Below are 17432 nucleotides of genomic sequence, written 5' to 3'. Positions count from 1 at the left end.
TCAGACTCCACATTTATTATAAAAAAAAGAGCAGAACAGGGCAGGGAAGGCAGAAGCAAGGCGGAGAGTTCAGGGCTGGCAGGTGGCGCGGTGCCAACACAGGTATGGTTAGTTTGGTTCTGAAACCCGTTATTTACTTGAAGGACGAGACCATGAGTCTGTGCTCCCAGGGCACGGGGCGGGGGAGAGGACAGAGGGGTGCGCTGGGAGGATTCTCCCCCCAACCCCCAGCTCCCCACCCCGTCAGTTCCCCGATCCCCGGGCTTTAGTGCGATGGGAGAGAGCAAGGGGGCGAAGCAGTCCTCATTCCCCCATGTGTGTCCGCAAGTGGTACTTGAGGGACTGCTTGTAGCGGAAGCACTTGGCGCACTCTGTGCAGGGGTAGGGCCTCTCGCCAGTGTGCGCCCGCTGGTGCTCCAGGAGGTGGTGCTTCTGGGTGAAGTTCTTCCCGCACTCGGTGCAGTGGTAGGGCCGCTCGCCGGTGTGGATGCGCTGGTGCTCCAGCAGGTGGTGCTTGCGGATGAAGCCCTTGCCGCACTCGCCGCAGGCGTGGGGCCGCTCCCGCGTGTGCACCCGGTAGTGGTTGGTCAGCTTGGACTTCTCGCTGAAGGTCTTGTCGCACTGGCTGCACTTGTAGGGCCGCTCGCCCGTGTGAGTCCGCTGGTGCCGCAGGAGGTGCGAGGGGCGGCTGAAGGCCTTGCCGCACTGCGGGCAGATGAAGGACAGCTCGTTCTTGCCGGCGTGCACCCGCTGGTGCATGGCCAGCGAGATCTGCAGCCGGAAGCTCTTGCGGCACTCGCCGCACGAGTACGGCCGCTCGCCCACGTGCGTGATCTGGTGCTTGCTCAGGCTCGACTTGTGGCTGAAGCTGCTCTCGCACTCGCCGCACTTGTAGGGCTTCCCCGGGGCTGGCGGGGGCCTGGGCTGCGGCTTGAGGCTGCGCTTGTCGGGGTAGGCCTGGCCCCGCCGGGGCGGGGGAGCCACCCCGCGCCGCGCGGTGTGCAGCCGTTGGTGCAGCAGGAACTGCTGCTTGATGCGGAAGCTGAGGTCGCAGGCGTGGCACTCGTAGGGGCCTTCCTTGAGGTGGTTGCGCTGGTGGATGATGTAGTTGATGCGCAGCATGAAGCTCTTGCCGCACTCCGGGCAGATGTACGGCCTCTCGCGCGTCCGGTTCCTCTGCTGGAGGGTGACCGGCCGCGACTCGACGCCACTGTCCCTTTCGCACAGAGGGGCGCAGATGCCCACCGTGGCCCTGGAGGGCTTCACCGCCCGCTTCTCTTCCCGCATCACTTCCACGTTGCAATTCAGCGAGCAGGGGGGCTCTGCTCTCGAGGAGAACAGCCCACGCGGCTCCAAGTTGACAGGGTCTTCTTCTTCTTCCTCCTCCTCCTCCTCTTCCTCTTCTTCCTCCTCCTCCTCCTCCTCCATTTTGATCACAATGCCGCCATCTTGGAGGGAAACAAAAGGAAAGGTCAGGGCGTCACTTGATCGGCAGGGGAAACATTTCAGGGTTAAAGTTTCTCCAGGATTTCCTGAAAATGGCCTGCCAGTTTGTTGACAATCATGAGTCCCTGCAACCCTCTCAATGCTAAAGAGTTGGAATTACTTTTCTTTTTTTAAAAAAATGGCAACTTTCGCAATCCACACAGACTACCCTAAGGAAGTCAGATTAGCCTCAACCAGAGCCAGGTCCTTTTCAGTGATGGCTCCGGCCTGGTGGAACGCTCTGTCTCATGAGACCAGGGCCCTGCAGGATCTGATTTCTTTCCGCAGGGCTTGTAAGACGGAGCTGTTCCACCTGGCCTTTGGTTTGGAATCAATTTGATTCCCCCCCTCTTCTTTTTTCCTTTCTCCTTCTGTGATGGAACTCCTATTTGGGGACTTCCCTGGTTTTTTTCTGGCCCATGTAGGACCAGTCTGGATAGTTAGCCTTGTTGAAGACTTGAAGTTTTCATCCCCAAAAAGTTTTAGATTTGCGTTTCCATTGAAATGAGGCTGTATTTTAATTTTTTTAATCTTGTTTTCAAGTTGTGCTTCAATCAATTTGCTTTTATATCGGGTGTTAGCCGCCCTGAGCCCGGTCTTGGCTGGGGAGGGCGGGGTATAAATAAAATTATTATTATTATTATTACCTTGATCAGAGTGGCTATATGGCTTTAGGGAATGGCTGAATTTGTTCTATCAGCAGGGCTGGAGTGAGGAGAGGAGAAGAGAGGTAACCACGCACCCCTCCGGGAACACCACTGATCAAGGGGGAGTGGTAGGGGGAAAGGAATTTTGCACTGCAAGATTGTGAGGTGCTGCTCTCCCCAGCCTCAGAGCTACCCTCAGTTCATACTCATGCACCAAGAGGTGGATGGCAAGAGCCAGAATATAAGCTGGGAAACCTTTATGCAAACCCCAGCTCAGCCCAAGACTCCCTTGATGGCTCCCTGGCCCACTTCACTCAGAGAATCAAAGGACGCCTGTGCTGCTCTACTGCCAGCAGCACAGATGGAAATACAGTCATACCTCGGGTTAAAGACGCTTCAAGCTGAGCATTTTCAGGTTGCGTTCTGCGGCGACACGGAAGTAACAGAACGGGTTACTTCCGGGTTTCGCTGACTGCGCATGTGAAGATGCTCAAAATGACGTCACACGCATGCACAGAAGCGGCAAATTGCAGCCCACGGATGCGCAGGTTGCGTTCTGCTCAGGATGAGAATGGGGCTCTGGAACGGATCCCGTTCGCATTGAGAGGTACCACTATATCTAAATGCTTGAAATCAGGCCAGGGTCTGACACCTGACTCATGGTGTGCACAGGTATGCATTAGAAAAACTGACACATCAACTGCATGCTGCCAGAGGGAGATTGGACCCATTGCTGTTCCGTGCAACCTGGCCAACAACTCGAAGACCCCCACAATCGCGTGCAAGAGAGAGAGACTTACTAGAGCGAAATAGTCCATTGGCTATGCTATTTGTCTTAAGGCTCCTTTGGAACACTGGGGCTGTTTGCAGTATTGATGGAACAACCATCAAGTTGTATTTGGTTAAGTTGATTGATTTCTCAGAAATTTAATAAACCTTGTTTTGCAAGCTCTTACCTGTGCATGTGCCGTGCTGGACAGTTACTCTCTTGATTTCCCCGAAGCCCATGTCGTAGTCGCCCACTTCCTCGAGGTTATTCCCTGCAAAGTTCCCCAGAGGTGTGGCTGCGCTGTAAGGACTTCTGCAGGGGGCTTCTTGATCCAGGCCCTGGAAATCCCCCTCTGAGCTCCCGGACATTTGGTGCGGCTCCAGGTCTTCCGGGCAGTCGTCGGAATGGGGCTCCTCTGTTTTGATCACCACCCTGATGCCAGCTGCGGGAGGAAGGATTCAGAAAGGAAGAGATTTTTTTAAAAAATTTTTTTACAAAAATGTAAAATTGCAGTAGGATCAGCGAAAGCCTGCAGCGACAACATAGCAAGGAAGGGCCTGGCAACGGCTCTTGCTGTTCTCAAGAAACCACCTTCAACCCCCAGCACCTGCATGTTCTGCGACTGGACTAGGATGCACCAGGAACGCAGCAACATCATTCCACGCAGACTCCAGACTAGGTAGCTTATTTATATATTTATCGCTTTTATATCCCACCTAGACAGCATCTTAAAAAGCAGAGACATCACCTTGTCAACAAAGGCCCGTATAGTTCAAGCTATGGTTTTCCCAGTAGTGATGTATGGAAGAGAGAGCTGGACCATAAAGAAGGCTGATCGCCGAAGAATGGATGCTTTTGAATTCTGGTGCTGGAGGAGACTCTTGAGAGTCCCATGGACTGCAAGAAGATCAGACCTCTCCATTCTGAAGGAAATCAGCCCTGAGTGCTCACTGGAAGGACAGATCCTGAAGCTGAGGCTCCAAGACTTTGGCCACCTCATGAGAAGAGAAGACTCCCTGGAAAAGACCCTGATGTTGGGAAAGATGGAGGGCGCAAGGAGAAGGGGATGACAGAGGACGAGATGGTTGTGCAGTGTTCTCGAAGCTAACAGCATGAGTTTGACCAAACTGCGGGAGGCAGTGGAAGACAGGAGTTCCTGGCGTGCTCTGGTCCAGGGCGTCACGAAGAGTCGGACACGACTAAACAACAACAAATATCCCACCCTTTTGCCGGGACTGCTGCAATGCCCTCTACATGGGGCTGCCCCTAAAGCTGCAGCTGGCACAAAGTGCAGGAGCTGTTGATATTTTCACCCCCTCGCATTGCAAGTATCTCCTGATCTGATGTTTTGAGAAAGGAGTGGGCGGAAACTGCTCTTCTCCTCTTCCACTCCTGACTGAATGCCTTACTCTGTTTGTAGAGAGAATCTTATCTATGTTGTGACTAGGTGGCTGAGTGGGAGATGTAACACTCATGCAAGCCAGTAGTTCGTTAGTTTGTAGTAGCTATTATAAATAAAAGGAGTTATGCTTCACGGCTAGCTTCCGCGTTATTTATATTCTGCATGAGTCTAGTGCTCACAATGCACAGTTGTGGGTCCAGAGCACTGGGACCTGTTTCCCAGGATTGCAAGGTCTCTAAAAGTGCTCCAGTTACCTAGCCCAGTCGGGGCAGAACCAGCTATTGAGCCCAGTCACTGCACATTGGTTGAAAGGCGTACGGACAGGTGCTAGGTTGCTCTTAGCATGCGAAACCTGCAAGCAGGATTTGAGCGCAACAACAGCACCTCTCCCCTCCTGTGGTTTCCAGCAGCTGGGATTCAAAAGCACCCCCGCCTCAAATTCTGGAGGCCCAGCACAGCCATCATGGCTACGATTTGCATAAAACGAGTTTTGTGACAGTGGGGTTTGTTTGTAAAAAGAAGAGAGAAATAAATACTGAAGCAGGACTAAACAGTTCTGTCTGAACTTAAAGCAGTGCCTTTTGCTGCAGGACACACACACACACACACCCCCACACACAGAGACAGACCTGCAGCACAAATCCTACAGACCCTTTGCTCACCTGCAGTAGGATCTGGAAGACTGCCTTGCTCTTCGGAGTCCTGCTCATCTCCAAGACACGAGTCGGTACCAGGCTCTGCCTGTGCCAAAACGCCCGGCTTAGAAATTGCATAGTCTGTTGGAGACAAAGAACAAGACGGTCACCTGTTTAGGAGACGGGTGAGAGGCAGTTAAGTCAGCATTTTAAATGACCATTTTACATGGTTTTATGTGTAAACCGCTTACAGATTTCTGTTGATTAAGCGGCAAATAAATTTTGACAAATAAATAAATGTATCTTGATTGCGTTGCGATTTTAAATTGTTGTAAGCCACCCCGAGTGGCGCATGGGCACTAGACGGGCAGGGGAGAAATTCTGCACATGAACAAACAAATAAATATAAACATAAAAATATTAATAAATTTTATTTATATCCCGCCCTCCCTGGCCAGAGCCGGGCTCAGAGCGGCCAACACCAATAAAATCACAGTAAAAAACATAATGTGGGGGGACCCAATTTAAAACACAGGTTAAAATGCAATTTAAAATGCAGCCTCATTTTAAAGTAGCTGATAAATCAAGACCATAAGGGGAGGGAAACATAAGGGTCAGGCTGAGTCCAAACCAAAGGCCAGGCGGAACAGCTCTGTCTTGCAGGCCCTGCGGAAAGATGTCAAGTCCCGCAGGGCCCTGGTCTCTTGGGACAGAGCATTCCACCAAGTCGGGGCCAGTGCTGAAAAGGCCCTGGCCCTAACCCTAACATGAGACAAAAGGAGAAGAAAGAGGTGAACTACTTTCATGAACAGGTCCAAAAACACCCAGCATCAAAGTGTTGCATGAACAGGCAGCCAATAGATTCAGGTAGGGAGCTGTGTTGGTCTGCCGTATTCGAAATAAATAAATAAAAACCTAGAAAAAGATTATTTAAAAAACTCTTCCCCAAAAAATCCTTTAAAAGAATCAAGTCCTTAAAAAAACTTTTCCGCCCTAAAAAAGTATTTAAAAGAATCCTTCCCAAAAAAATTTAAAAAAATGTCCAGTAGCACCTTAGAGACCAACTAAGTTTGTTCTGGGTATAAGCTTTTGTGTGCATGCACACTTCTTCAGATACTCTGAAACAGAAGTCACCAGACCCTTCTATATAGTGAGAGGGTGGGGAGGGGTATTTCTCAGAAGGGTAGTGGGAATGGGTGATTGGCTAATAGGTATGGTAAACCTGTTGACTACTGTTAACGAAAGGCATGAATCTTATCTTTCATTCCCCAACATCTACCCGTATTTTTCGCTCTATAAGACGCACCAAACCATAAGACGCACCTAGTTTTTGGAGCAGGAAAACAAGGAAAAAAATATTCTGAATCCCAGAAGCCAGAACAGCAAGAGGGATCGCTGTGCAGAGAAAGCAGCAATCCCTCTTGCTGTTCTGGCTTCTGGGATAGCAGCGCAGCCTGCATTCGCTCCGTAAGACGCACACACATTTCCCCTTACTTTTTAGGAGGGAAAAAGTGAGTCTTATAGAGCAAAAAATACGGTAATTTGATGCGAAGACACAGTTTCTGCCTGTAAATCATACTCTTTACATGAAGAGAGGGGTGTGGAGGTAGGGACATATTTTATTTTGTTGCCTCCTTTACATTTCATAGAATCACAGAATCATAGAATTTTAGAGTTGGAAGGCACCCCAAAGGTCATCTAGCCCAACCCACTGCTACGCAGGAATCACAGCTAACGCATCCCTGACAGATGGCCATGCAACCTCTGCTGAACAACCTCTAAGGCAGCGGTTCTCAAGCTGTGGGTCCCCAGATGTTGTTGGACTACAACTCCCATCATCCCAGAGCTCTGGCCTTGCTAGCTAGGGGTGATAGGAGTTGTAATTCAAAGGCTGCTCTAAGGAAGGAGAGTCCACAACCTCCCAAGGGAGACCGTTCCCCTGTCAAACAGCTCTTCCTCTTGGGGGAATTCATGGCATGTTCCAAAATGCAGGCTGCTTTTGCCAGGGACCCTTCTTTACTCTTTAGATCAAGGTGTGTATCTCGCACGAGTTGCTTCCTGCTTATAACTTCGCTGCCTGAGGCACAGTTGATATACCCTCTCGCTTTCAGTCCATGCAATAAACCCGATTTATTCCTCTTGTGCATGAACTTCCTGGGGCATAAGGTTAAGAGTAAACACATACAGTATTTGTAATGAACACGTGTTATAACTCTGGCCAAAGGTCTGAAACCTCTTGGCAATGTGTGTAGGGAGACACAGGAATGCTGGGTTCAGACACAAGCGTGTAACAACGTCAATCGCAATTCCAGGCTGGTTATCAACGTGACAAGATCAACCATGCAAATTCCGATTTGGAAGGTGGGGATGCCCATTCCCCAATCAATCAATCAATCAATCAAAGAATCAGCTGAACAAACAATGGTCCAGAGTGCCGGACGTAATGAGAGTGGAAATGGCTTCCAGCAGATTAAGCAAATGATCTGGCTTAAGTAGGGACGGCATAAGCAGAGTGCCCCATGATTATCTGGCCCCAGAGACAAATAGCTTGGCACTCAAATTCAGCCCTTCCCCGGAAGGATGCATGGAGTTCCCTGTCCAGGCCAGCTGGAGTCCACAACTGCCTTGCGCAACATTACCCAGAGAGATCAAGGATTCGTGGTTCCCCTTCATTAAGTTCTTGTACAGCTCCTTCTGCCACTCCTCCAGCTTCTCCCACTCCTTTTCGTTGAAATAGACGGACACGTCGTCAAACGTCACGGGCACCTGCAACCACAAGAGCTGTCAGTATTCTCCAAGCTTCTCATCCAACCAACATTTCACACCTGCTTTTGTAAGAGCAAGGATCCCAGCTGGAAACCACTGGGCCAAAATCAGTCACTGTAAGTTCTCTTATTGGAAACATTATGGAAAAGTACGCCAATCTTTTCCCCTTAACATCTGGTTCACAAAGGCCTTGCGTATCATAGTTTCAGATAAATTGACCCATTTGATATGTGTTTTGCAAGGCACTGCTAAGCCAATGGACTACGTGGTGGAGGTATATTAAAAAACAAATGCGTGGATTGCAGGTTCTCTCCAAATTTGCTTCTGTTTGGCACTGATCACATGTGACTAGTAGCTCTTCTCGCTTCTACAATTATTATTATTATTATTATTATTATTATTATTATTATTATTATTATATGTATATCCCGCCTTCCCCAGCCAAAGCCCGGCTCAGAGCGGCTAACAACAGTAAAATAATACAGCATTCTAAAATCAATTCATTATAAAATCAGTTCAAATCAAATTGATGGCAACCATTGGGCTCGAGTTCTGTGAAGAATTACCAAAGGAGGGGGTCAGGCTGTGCCTTGGCCAAAGGCCTGGTGGAACAGCTCTGTCTTGCAGGCCCTGCGGAAAGATGTCAAGTCCCGCATGGCCCTAGTCTCTTGGGACAGAGCGTTCCACCAGATCGGGGCCACGGCCGAAAAAGCCCTGGCTCTAGCTGAGGCCATCCTAACCTCTCTGTGGCCTGGGACCTCCAAGATGTTTTGGTTTGAAGACAGTTAATAATGTTTCCATTCTCTTGACTGATCTTGGATTGAACATTTTTATTTTCTAAACTAGTATCTAACCATGCATGTATATCTTTACCATGACTGTATGGTGAACTAACTACAATATCACCATGGTTGTCCTCCTAAGCATCAAATGAGTGAGCACACCCCCTAACTCTCCTGGTCCCCCACCTCCTAGCCCTTATTCAAAACATCCCCAACAGCTCAATCCTTTGCAGTAAGTTCCCATGAACTCAGTATCCCTTATTCCCAAGGAATGTGCCAGATGATGTCAACTGCAATTCCCATCTGCCCCAGCCAGCATAGGCAATAGCCGGGAATGATGGGAGTTGTAGTCCAACAGCGTCTCTGCCTTAGAAGAACTCTCCTCCCTCTGTCAGCTTTGCCACCAAACAAAAGACATAGATTAAGCAGAACCGATTTCACCGTCGCAAATTATTTCAAACTGCAGAAATTGGGCGTCTGAATTGTGCAGAAATCTAGACTCCATCTCTATGTAAATTATAGCTTCTTCTGGACAGCTGTCTCACTTCATCTTCTTTAAATAAAAAAGAAGAAATTTAGATTCCCTCTTCTGAGCTCTCTATTTCTGCAAACCTTTCCTCTCAGCGTGAGTTAACTAAATGCAACCAAGATGAAACAAAATAAAGCTCAAGAGTGTTTTTTTTAATCTTTCAATCTCAACACTGACTCGCCCTGCCCAGGGACATTAGACAGGGCCTTATTTTCCCAAGTCCCAGTTTTCCCTAGATCAGATCAAAGGTCCATCTACTCAAAGATCCTGTTTTCCAACCATAGTCAACCAAAGGAGGCCTGAAGGCAATAACTTGATCCTGCTGTTGCTCCCCACTAACTGGCACTCAGTGATAGACTGCTCTTGCACATGGAGGTTCCATAAAGCTTGCTTGACCATGCAGTCCTGCACATGCCTACTCAGAAGTTGGCTTCAATGAGTGCATATGATTGCAACCTCATAGACTTGTCAACCACCATGTATTTGTTTAATTTCCTTTTAAAGCTTCACAGCAATAATAATAATAATAATAATAATAATAATAATAATAATAATAATAGATTATTATTATTATTAATACCCTGCCCATCTGGCTGGGTTTCCCCAGCCACTCTGGGCAGCTCCCAACAGAATACTAAAAACACGATAAAACATCAAACATTAAAATCGTCCCTTGACAGGGCGGCCTTCAGATGTCTCCTAAAAGTCAGATAGTTGTTTATTTCCTTGACATCTGATGGGAGGGCGGGCACTACTACCGAGAAGGCCCTCTGCCTGGTTCCCTGTAACCTTACTTGTCACAATGAGGGAACCGCCAGAAGGCCCTCGGCGCTGGACCTCAGCGTACGGGCCGAACGATGGGGGTGGAGACGCTCCTTCAGATATACTGGACTGAGGCCGTTTAGGGCTTTAAAGGTCAGCACTAACACTTTGAATTGTGCCTGGAAACATACTGGGAGCCAATGTAGGTCTTTCAGGACCGGTGTTATGTGGTCTCAGTGGCCGCTCCCAGTCACCATTCTAGATTAGTAGTTTTCATGCTCAGGTTTTCATGCTCAGATCACGGATCTAGGTGGAAGATACAACATTATCCTGCAGCACCAATGAGGCCCTTACCTTGGGGGTTTCTCCCTTGGAGCCCGGGGGGAACCTGAGGATCCAGAAATTACGGTTCTTCAGGAGGTTCTCCATGTTCTCTAGCCTCCTTTGCAGCAGCCCGTACTCCTGGATCAGAGTCCCCAAAGCAGCCCACTTGCTCTCCAGTTGGTTCCCAATTTCCACAGCTGTTTTCTCGCAGTCTATTATCTTCTTCTCCGCCATCCCTGTCCTGCCCTCCAAATCCAGCAACCGCGTGGCGTGAGACTCCACCTTCTTCTCCATCGCTTGGAAGGACGCCACCAAGGTGAGAGAGATCTCGGCGGTCTGCGTTTCCCTTTCGAACATTTGGTCGGGGTCGGTGGGGAGCCGAGGAGGAAACCGTCGCCGAGGCTCCCGGTCCAGTTCTGATGCCTGGTTGAAGAAAAAGACAGGGGTTAGGGGAAACAGCCACAGCAACTGGTTTGCACGCAGGAGGTCCAAGGCTCAATTGCAGGCATCTCCAGCAAGGGCTGGCAAAAATCTCTCTCTGAAAACCTGGAGAGGCACTGACAGTGTAGAGCAGTGGTGGTAGACCTGTTGGTCTCTAAACATCGACTCCCAGCTCCCATCTGTTCCAGCAGCCAACATGACCAAGTCAGGGACGATGGGAGTTGTAGTCCCATGACATCTAGAGGCCCACAGGTCCCCCAAGACTGGTGAAGGTGCTAGTGAGCTGGATGGACCATCGGTCTGATCCAGGATAAGCAGCTTCCAGTGCTCACTGTCCTGCAATGAAAATATGAATGCACTGCTCCACACTTGAGAACATAAGAAGAGACTGCAGGATCAGGCCAATGGCTCTTATACCCAGCATCCTGTTCTCACAGTGGCCAGCCAGCAGGAGGGGAAGAGGACTCTCCCCTCCTGTGGTCTCCAGCCACAATAATTCGGGAGCATTGCTGTCTCTGCCTGTGGATGCAAAACACAGCCATTGTGGCTGGTAGCCGTTGACAGCTCTCTCCCCCTCCATGAATTTGTCTAATCCTCTTTGAAAGCCATCCATGTTGGTGGCCATTGCTGCCTCCTGTGGCATTGAGTTCCACAGTTTAACTATGCATTGCATGAAAGAGAACTTTCGTTTATCTATCCTAGATCTTCCAACATTCAGCTTCACTGGGATGCCCACAGGTACGAAGGAGAAAAACCTTTCTCCACCCACTTTCTAGATGCCATGCACCGTTTTATAAACTTCTCTCATGTTGCTTCTTACCTTTTCTCTAAACTAAAAAGTCCCAAACGCTGCAACCTTCCTCCACAGGGGAGTCATTCCATCCCCTTAGTCATTTTGGATACCCAACATTAACTCGGTGTGGATCATTGGGGTTTTTTTACTAGAATGTTTCTTACAACTATTTTTGTATCACCCAAGGAGCCTACCAAGGGCATAACATATTGCATATGATATGATTGTTGCTGGGCAGTTGTTGTTTCACAACTTTATTTGCAGCTCACTTTCTAAAGCAGTTAGATGTCCCTTTTTCCCATGTCCCTTTTTCTGTTGTTCGTCTGGCTTCTTCAGTGGCGAATGGGGCTGCGCTGCTAACCCCATTCACCTGGGAGGAAACCCTATTAAATTCAACGGACCTGAGTACAAATGAGTAGGCATTGTTAGGATGGATGCCTACTACCTCCACTGTGTCTGGAAACCCGTGTTAGAAACTCAGATATAGAAGCTAGTTGCCAAATTGCTCCTTAAACCAAGGTTACAGTCGCCAAAACGGAATGCCTAGTTGCCATTTGGGGCTCGAAAGTTGTATTTTTCAGTGTGACTTTTTGGTTCCCAAAATCCATTCCGATTGCGCCAACAAAATACAACGGATAGAATTCTACAGGATGTGTCGCTAGTGTGTGAAAACAGTCCAGATCCAAGGATCTCCAGGCAGGCACCTCCAGTTGGTGGTGATGTCAAGCGCCATATTGTCTCCCAGGCATCTCCACTTGGTTGCAAGCAGCCGATAGCCAGGTGCAAAATGCGCCTGGTGAATTTTGAACGCTGCTGAATACCACATGCTGGGAACTGAAAGTGCCATTGCACTGGGTTCCTGCCCCTGGGCTTCGCTTTGGACATTCAGGTTGGCCACTGCAAGGACAAGATACTGAGCTAGATGAACCCCCTTTGGCCTCATCCAGCAACTGGGCTTTTCTCAGCTTGTGCTGTAGGCCGATATTGCTGTTCTTGGCTTTGTGGCCTACCAAGCCCCAAAGGAGAGCACTGGCTATCCGTATTCCCTTGCACTGACTCATGGGAAGATAGGCAGCCTTGGAAAAGGGAAGTCTTAGCCAATGCTCTCTGCCCAGGAGGACAGAAATAATTGCTCATTGTCCTCATTTCCAGAGGAGCAGCCGTCAAATCCTCCTGACCTCACTTTTTATAATCCCACCACTACCACCAAGTATATATGTACTTGCAGGTCAGGATAAGACTTCAGACGAAGCAGACTCTGGTCCACAAAAGCTTATGCCATAATAAGTTTGAGGTGCCACTCTTAAAAGACTTTTTGTTGTTGTTGCAGCCCACATTTTCAGTGGGCTCTCTTGGGATGCTTGAAACTACAACTGGCTGGGGAGGGGGGATGTTCCAGCCCTGTGAGCCAGCAAGAAGAAACCTGTGATTCTCCAATGCTGCTGAACTTAAGCTTGTTTCGTTTCGCTGTGCCCAACCTTGGGGTTGCTTGACAATGAAGGTGACACTGTTTTAAACAAATGAATCCCTGTCATCCCTAATTGTTGGCCATTTGGATGGCTGATGGCATTTGGAAGATCCAAAAGCACCTGGAGGGCAAACGATTCCTCACCACCACCCTTGCCAAGGACGCTAATCCAAAAGAGCAAGTCCCACTGACGGCAATGAGGCTTACTTCAGGGGAGAAGCCTGAAAGACAGAGCAGTAAGAATGTGAACTGGGCGCTCCCAATTCAAGCCCCCACTCTCAATTTGCTAGGCAAGTAGCCACAACAAAACCAGATCACTGAGATAATGTGTTTGATGGAAAACCCGAGCGCAGCTGGTCAAGAGCAAACGGGGCACACCCAGGGATATATCCAGTGCTAAAAGGCCAGGGCAAACAGGTTTCATTCTCATTAGCAGCTCCCCTTGTTGGGTAAACATGCAAGCAATTGTGTGCGAATGTACAGGAGCTGTTATTTTAATGGGCTGGGGTTTTGTTTGAGGGGTCTTGTCGGGGGCAGTTGTTGCTGTTAATTTTTTATATCTTTATTTTGGCTCTTACGATTCATGTGGAAATTGTTCAGTTTGGTTGTGTGCTTCCTTATTGTTCATGGCTACTTTTGCTATGTCTGCAGTTACCAAAGGTTTTTTTTATGTTGCAAGCCGCCTTGAGCGTGGTTTTGTCTTTGGAAAGGTGGCGTCCAAATAGCATGATGGAATGATAATTTGGAATTTATTGGATCTGTGGGCTAACCAACAGGGAAGGCAAGTGCATTGCCCATAGACCTGAACACACACATTTGCAGCAACACCTGCCTATACGAGAGGAAGGGCGTAACTACACGAGGCAAGTGTTTTCAAAGCAGGTGCCCTCCAGCTGTTTTGGATGAAAACTCCCATCATCAGCTCTCCCGTATGATGCTGGGGCTGATGGACATTGTAGTCCCTAAACATCTAGAGAGCATCTGGTTGGGAAAGGCTAGCATAAAGATCACCTTGCACCATTAGCTCAAAGCTCCAGTTTGTCTAACATCCTGGCTGACAGCCAAATGCCCTTCAGTCCTCACACACAGGGCATGGCAACAGGGCATGGCCCTTCCCTGTTGTTATCCCCAGAATCTAGCAATCAGAGGTATACTGCCTCTGAGCTGTGAGGCTCCCTCAGAGTAGCATGGTCAGTAGAGCATGAGACTCTTAATCTCATGGGTCATGGGTTCAGTTCAAGCCCCCCATTGGGCAAAAGATTTCTGCACTGCAGGGAGCTGGACTAGATGACCCTCACGGTCCCTTCCAACTCTACAATTCTATGATTCCACTTGGCTCCTGTGCTTAGCCCAGAGGCAGGAGAGCTACAGCAGGAGTGTAGGCTACCTGGCTTGGCTCTGTTAAAAGAAAGATCTGGAAGAGAACTGAGCTAGCAAAATGCTCCCTGTCATCACAGGTGCCCACGCTGCTCATATTGATTGGTGTTTTAGAACTGATTTTGTGCATGCGAGTTATTCAATATTGATGGTTTTAGAATTTTCCATAGAGCTGCTTTTTGCAGAAAGGCAGCATACAAATAAATAAAAATGGTGCAACTTTGTGCATGTGTGTGTGTGTAATTCAACATCTCGCTGAACTTCTAACAGAAGCTAAAGCTCTAATGACACTCATCTAGACCTGATGTCTTCAGATCTAGAGGGCACCAGGTTGATGGGGGAAAGCCAATTTATGTTGGCATGGATGCTTCCAAAACCAGGACAGTTGAAATTTAAGCTTCGCTCCCCAAATTTGGAAGTAAGGATTGTGGGTCCTAGAAAAAAAATCCACAGAAACATATACCCTCAGTTACCACAAGTGACACATATGTATCTTAATATGCGCACAACTTGTATTTTAGAAGATACTCTGTATGTATCAAAGACAGGGTGGTTGTTTAAAATAAAATTAAAAACCCAGTAAGGAGTAAAAGAAAAAGTGCCCTGTTGTTCCCCAAGACATTCAATATCTGCAAAGCTAAGCGCAACCTTCTGCCTGGTGGGGCAGCCCCATTTGCACTACAGACATGAACCAGCTTAACCACCGGGAATCTCCAGCTGGGGAAAGGCCCTAATAACTGCCTGACAAATAACAAAACCGTGGCAGAAGCCAGCTTGAGTCAGTCTCTCTTCCTTCTACCTCCAGCCGGGCTTGTGGTTCTTCAGAGAGGCTTTAGGTTGCTGCAGTTCCCCCATCAACTCTCAAAACCCCACTTCCTGGCTAACACCTTAGCGCTTCCTGTGTGAGCCCTGCCCAGGGGAGCTCTAAATTAAGAAGCAGAATGTCTATGCACTCCTTTCGTAGGGCCGCAATCGTAATCCCACTTCACTGGGAGTGAGCTTTGCTGAACTCGGCAGGGCTTGCTTCTGAGTAGACTGCAGCCTTAGCCAATAACTTTATACTGAACAGGGGGAAATCCTATACCAGGAGCATCCTTGCCTCAGGTGCATCAGAAGACAGTCCCGTGGCCACGCCTCCTTCCTCATTACCATTTTTTTAGGAGGGGAGGCTATGCTGAGAGCTTGCCATGCATTTACAAGGCCCTGGCCATGGTACTGTTTTTAGGGTCAATTCTACCACAGGGCAAGCTGAACTCAACACACACACACAAACACACACACGCTTCCCAGTTGCTGCAGAATGGTCCCTGTACCCGGCCTTCACCTGAGATTTCAGACACAGTTTAAGAGCAAGACCCAGAAAACTGGAGATTGTTCAGAGGAGATCTAATCTTGAGATAACAAGGGCGGCTGCTGAGGAACCCCACCATTTTCTAATGGAATATCTCTCCCCACACAAAGAAGAAATGACATCCTGTTCTCCAAACTGGTCTATAGAACGAAGAGCAGGGAACCCCCTCGTTCCTGTCCAAAGACAGATCTGTTTTGGCTTCAGCTTAATATTAACAACAACATCCCATCTCTCTCTCTATCTCTCTCCCTGCACTCAAGGCTACTGACAGCTGGTTAGAAACACGCAGGACAGGAGACAGAATTGGTGTCTGTGTCAGGCTCCGGAAGAAAGAAATGAAAGGTTGAAAGAGATCAGGGGGTTTCTCACAGATGCCGGTGTGGACCAAGGCTTGAAATCAACGCCTTGGGTGAAATCTGTGTGAGCAAGGAGGGCCGGAGGATTAAACGCTTACGCTTTCTTCTTCTTCGCCCCTCTTCCTAAAAGATCAGCACCACCTGGCTGGAGAGGGGTATTCCCAACAGGAATGGGGGTTTAGGGATAAGGGAGAGCAGGCAGGAGAGCAGGGTTATGGGATGGGGGGGGGGGCTAGCCCTCTTTGGAAAGGCAAATGCCCCAAGCCCCAATGATGGCCGAAAACAAAGCCTGATGTAAACAAATCTCTCTTTCTTCCCTCCCTCCCCCCTCCTCCCCCCCTTCTCATTCTACTGCACAGGCCACAAATGACCAGCTGGCTGTGCCATTTGCATGGTAGCAATAAGGTTCAGGGAAGGAAGGCGGGGTGTAATCTGCCAAACTGTGGCAGGAGAAGCCCAGGGAAAATCGGAAAGTGGGGGGGGGGGGCAGAAAACACACGCAGAGAGAGGGAGCAACGCTTGTCCCCCCCCACCCCTTTTTGCATAGATTTCAAGAGCTACGACAGAGGAGGCAGCCTCCAAGGACTGCAGCAAGCAGCTGTCTGGGCCGGCTTTTGACAGGCCCACCGGGTGGGGGACCCCTCAAACTCAGCACCCCTCCAAAAGGCAGCTAACTGGGGAGGGGGAGGCACAAGCTATACCCCCACCCCCCAGAAAAAAACACATTTCCCTTCCCCCACCACCCCCACTGTACAGAGTTCACCCCTCTCCCTACCAAACGCAGCTTTCGTAAGACTCGCAGATGAAAGACCCCCCCAAAAAAGACACACATTTTCTTCCCTCCCCCCCCAGAGTATAGATTATCCCTCTCCCTACAAAAACGCAGCTTTCATAAGACTCGCAGATTAAGGACCCCAAAAAAGACACATATTTTCCTCTCCCCCCCAAAAAAGACACACAATTTCCTCTCTCCCAGATTAAGGACCCCCCCAAAAAAAGACACACATTTCCCTCTCTCCCCCCCCCCCAGAGTATAGATTATCCCTCTCCCCACAAAACGCAGCTTTCATAAGACTCGCAGATTAAGGAGCCCCCCCAAAAAGAAGACACACATTTTCCTCCCCCCCCAAAAGAAGACACACATTTTCCTCCCCCCCCAAAATACTGACATTTTCCTCTCCCCCCCCCCAGAGTATAGATGATCCCTTTCCCTACCAAACGCAGCTGCCCCCCCCAGGACCCCCGAAGCCAAGCGTGCGCATGTCCCCCTCCCCACCAACCCCCCTCCTCCTGGGAAGGGTCCCCCCCTCTGACACCCCCCTCCGGGCAGGACAGGGTTAACCCCCTCCCTCCCTCCCTCCCCCCCCCGCCTCACCTGTGCGGGCGGCGCCCCCCCCTCCATGGCCCTTTGTTGCCCCCCTCAGCCGGGGCTCGGCGCCGCAACGAGGTTCCAGCCGGGCGGGGCGGGCTGGCTGGCTGCTGGGTCCGCCCGCCGCCCGGCGGAGGAGGCGGAGGCGGAGGCCGGACGGAGCGAGGGGAGGCAGG

At 49.4% G+C, this 17432-nt stretch overlaps 1 protein-coding gene across 1 annotated transcript; it reads right to left on the bottom strand.

Annotated features, from left to right (window-relative positions):
• Positions 1 to 17432, bottom strand: LOC308569561 (zinc finger protein 777-like). Its single transcript, XM_081163632.1, has 6 exons — positions 17263 to 17432; positions 10132 to 10524; positions 7578 to 7704; positions 4966 to 5079; positions 3089 to 3343; positions 1 to 1448 (listed from the first exon to the last, which is right to left on the bottom strand). Exons 1-6 carry the CDS (start codon positions 17287 to 17289, stop codon positions 304 to 306), a joined length of 2061 nt encoding a protein of 686 aa, XP_081019758.1. The 5' UTR covers positions 17290 to 17432; the 3' UTR covers positions 1 to 303.

Source organism: Podarcis bocagei, assembly GCF_964188305.1.
Source record: "Podarcis bocagei genome assembly, chromosome: 12".
Lineage (NCBI taxonomy): Eukaryota > Metazoa > Chordata > Lepidosauria > Squamata > Lacertidae > Podarcis > Podarcis bocagei.
The sequence above is the reverse complement of the archived record's forward strand: the minus strand, read 5'-3'. Positions and strand labels throughout refer to the sequence as shown.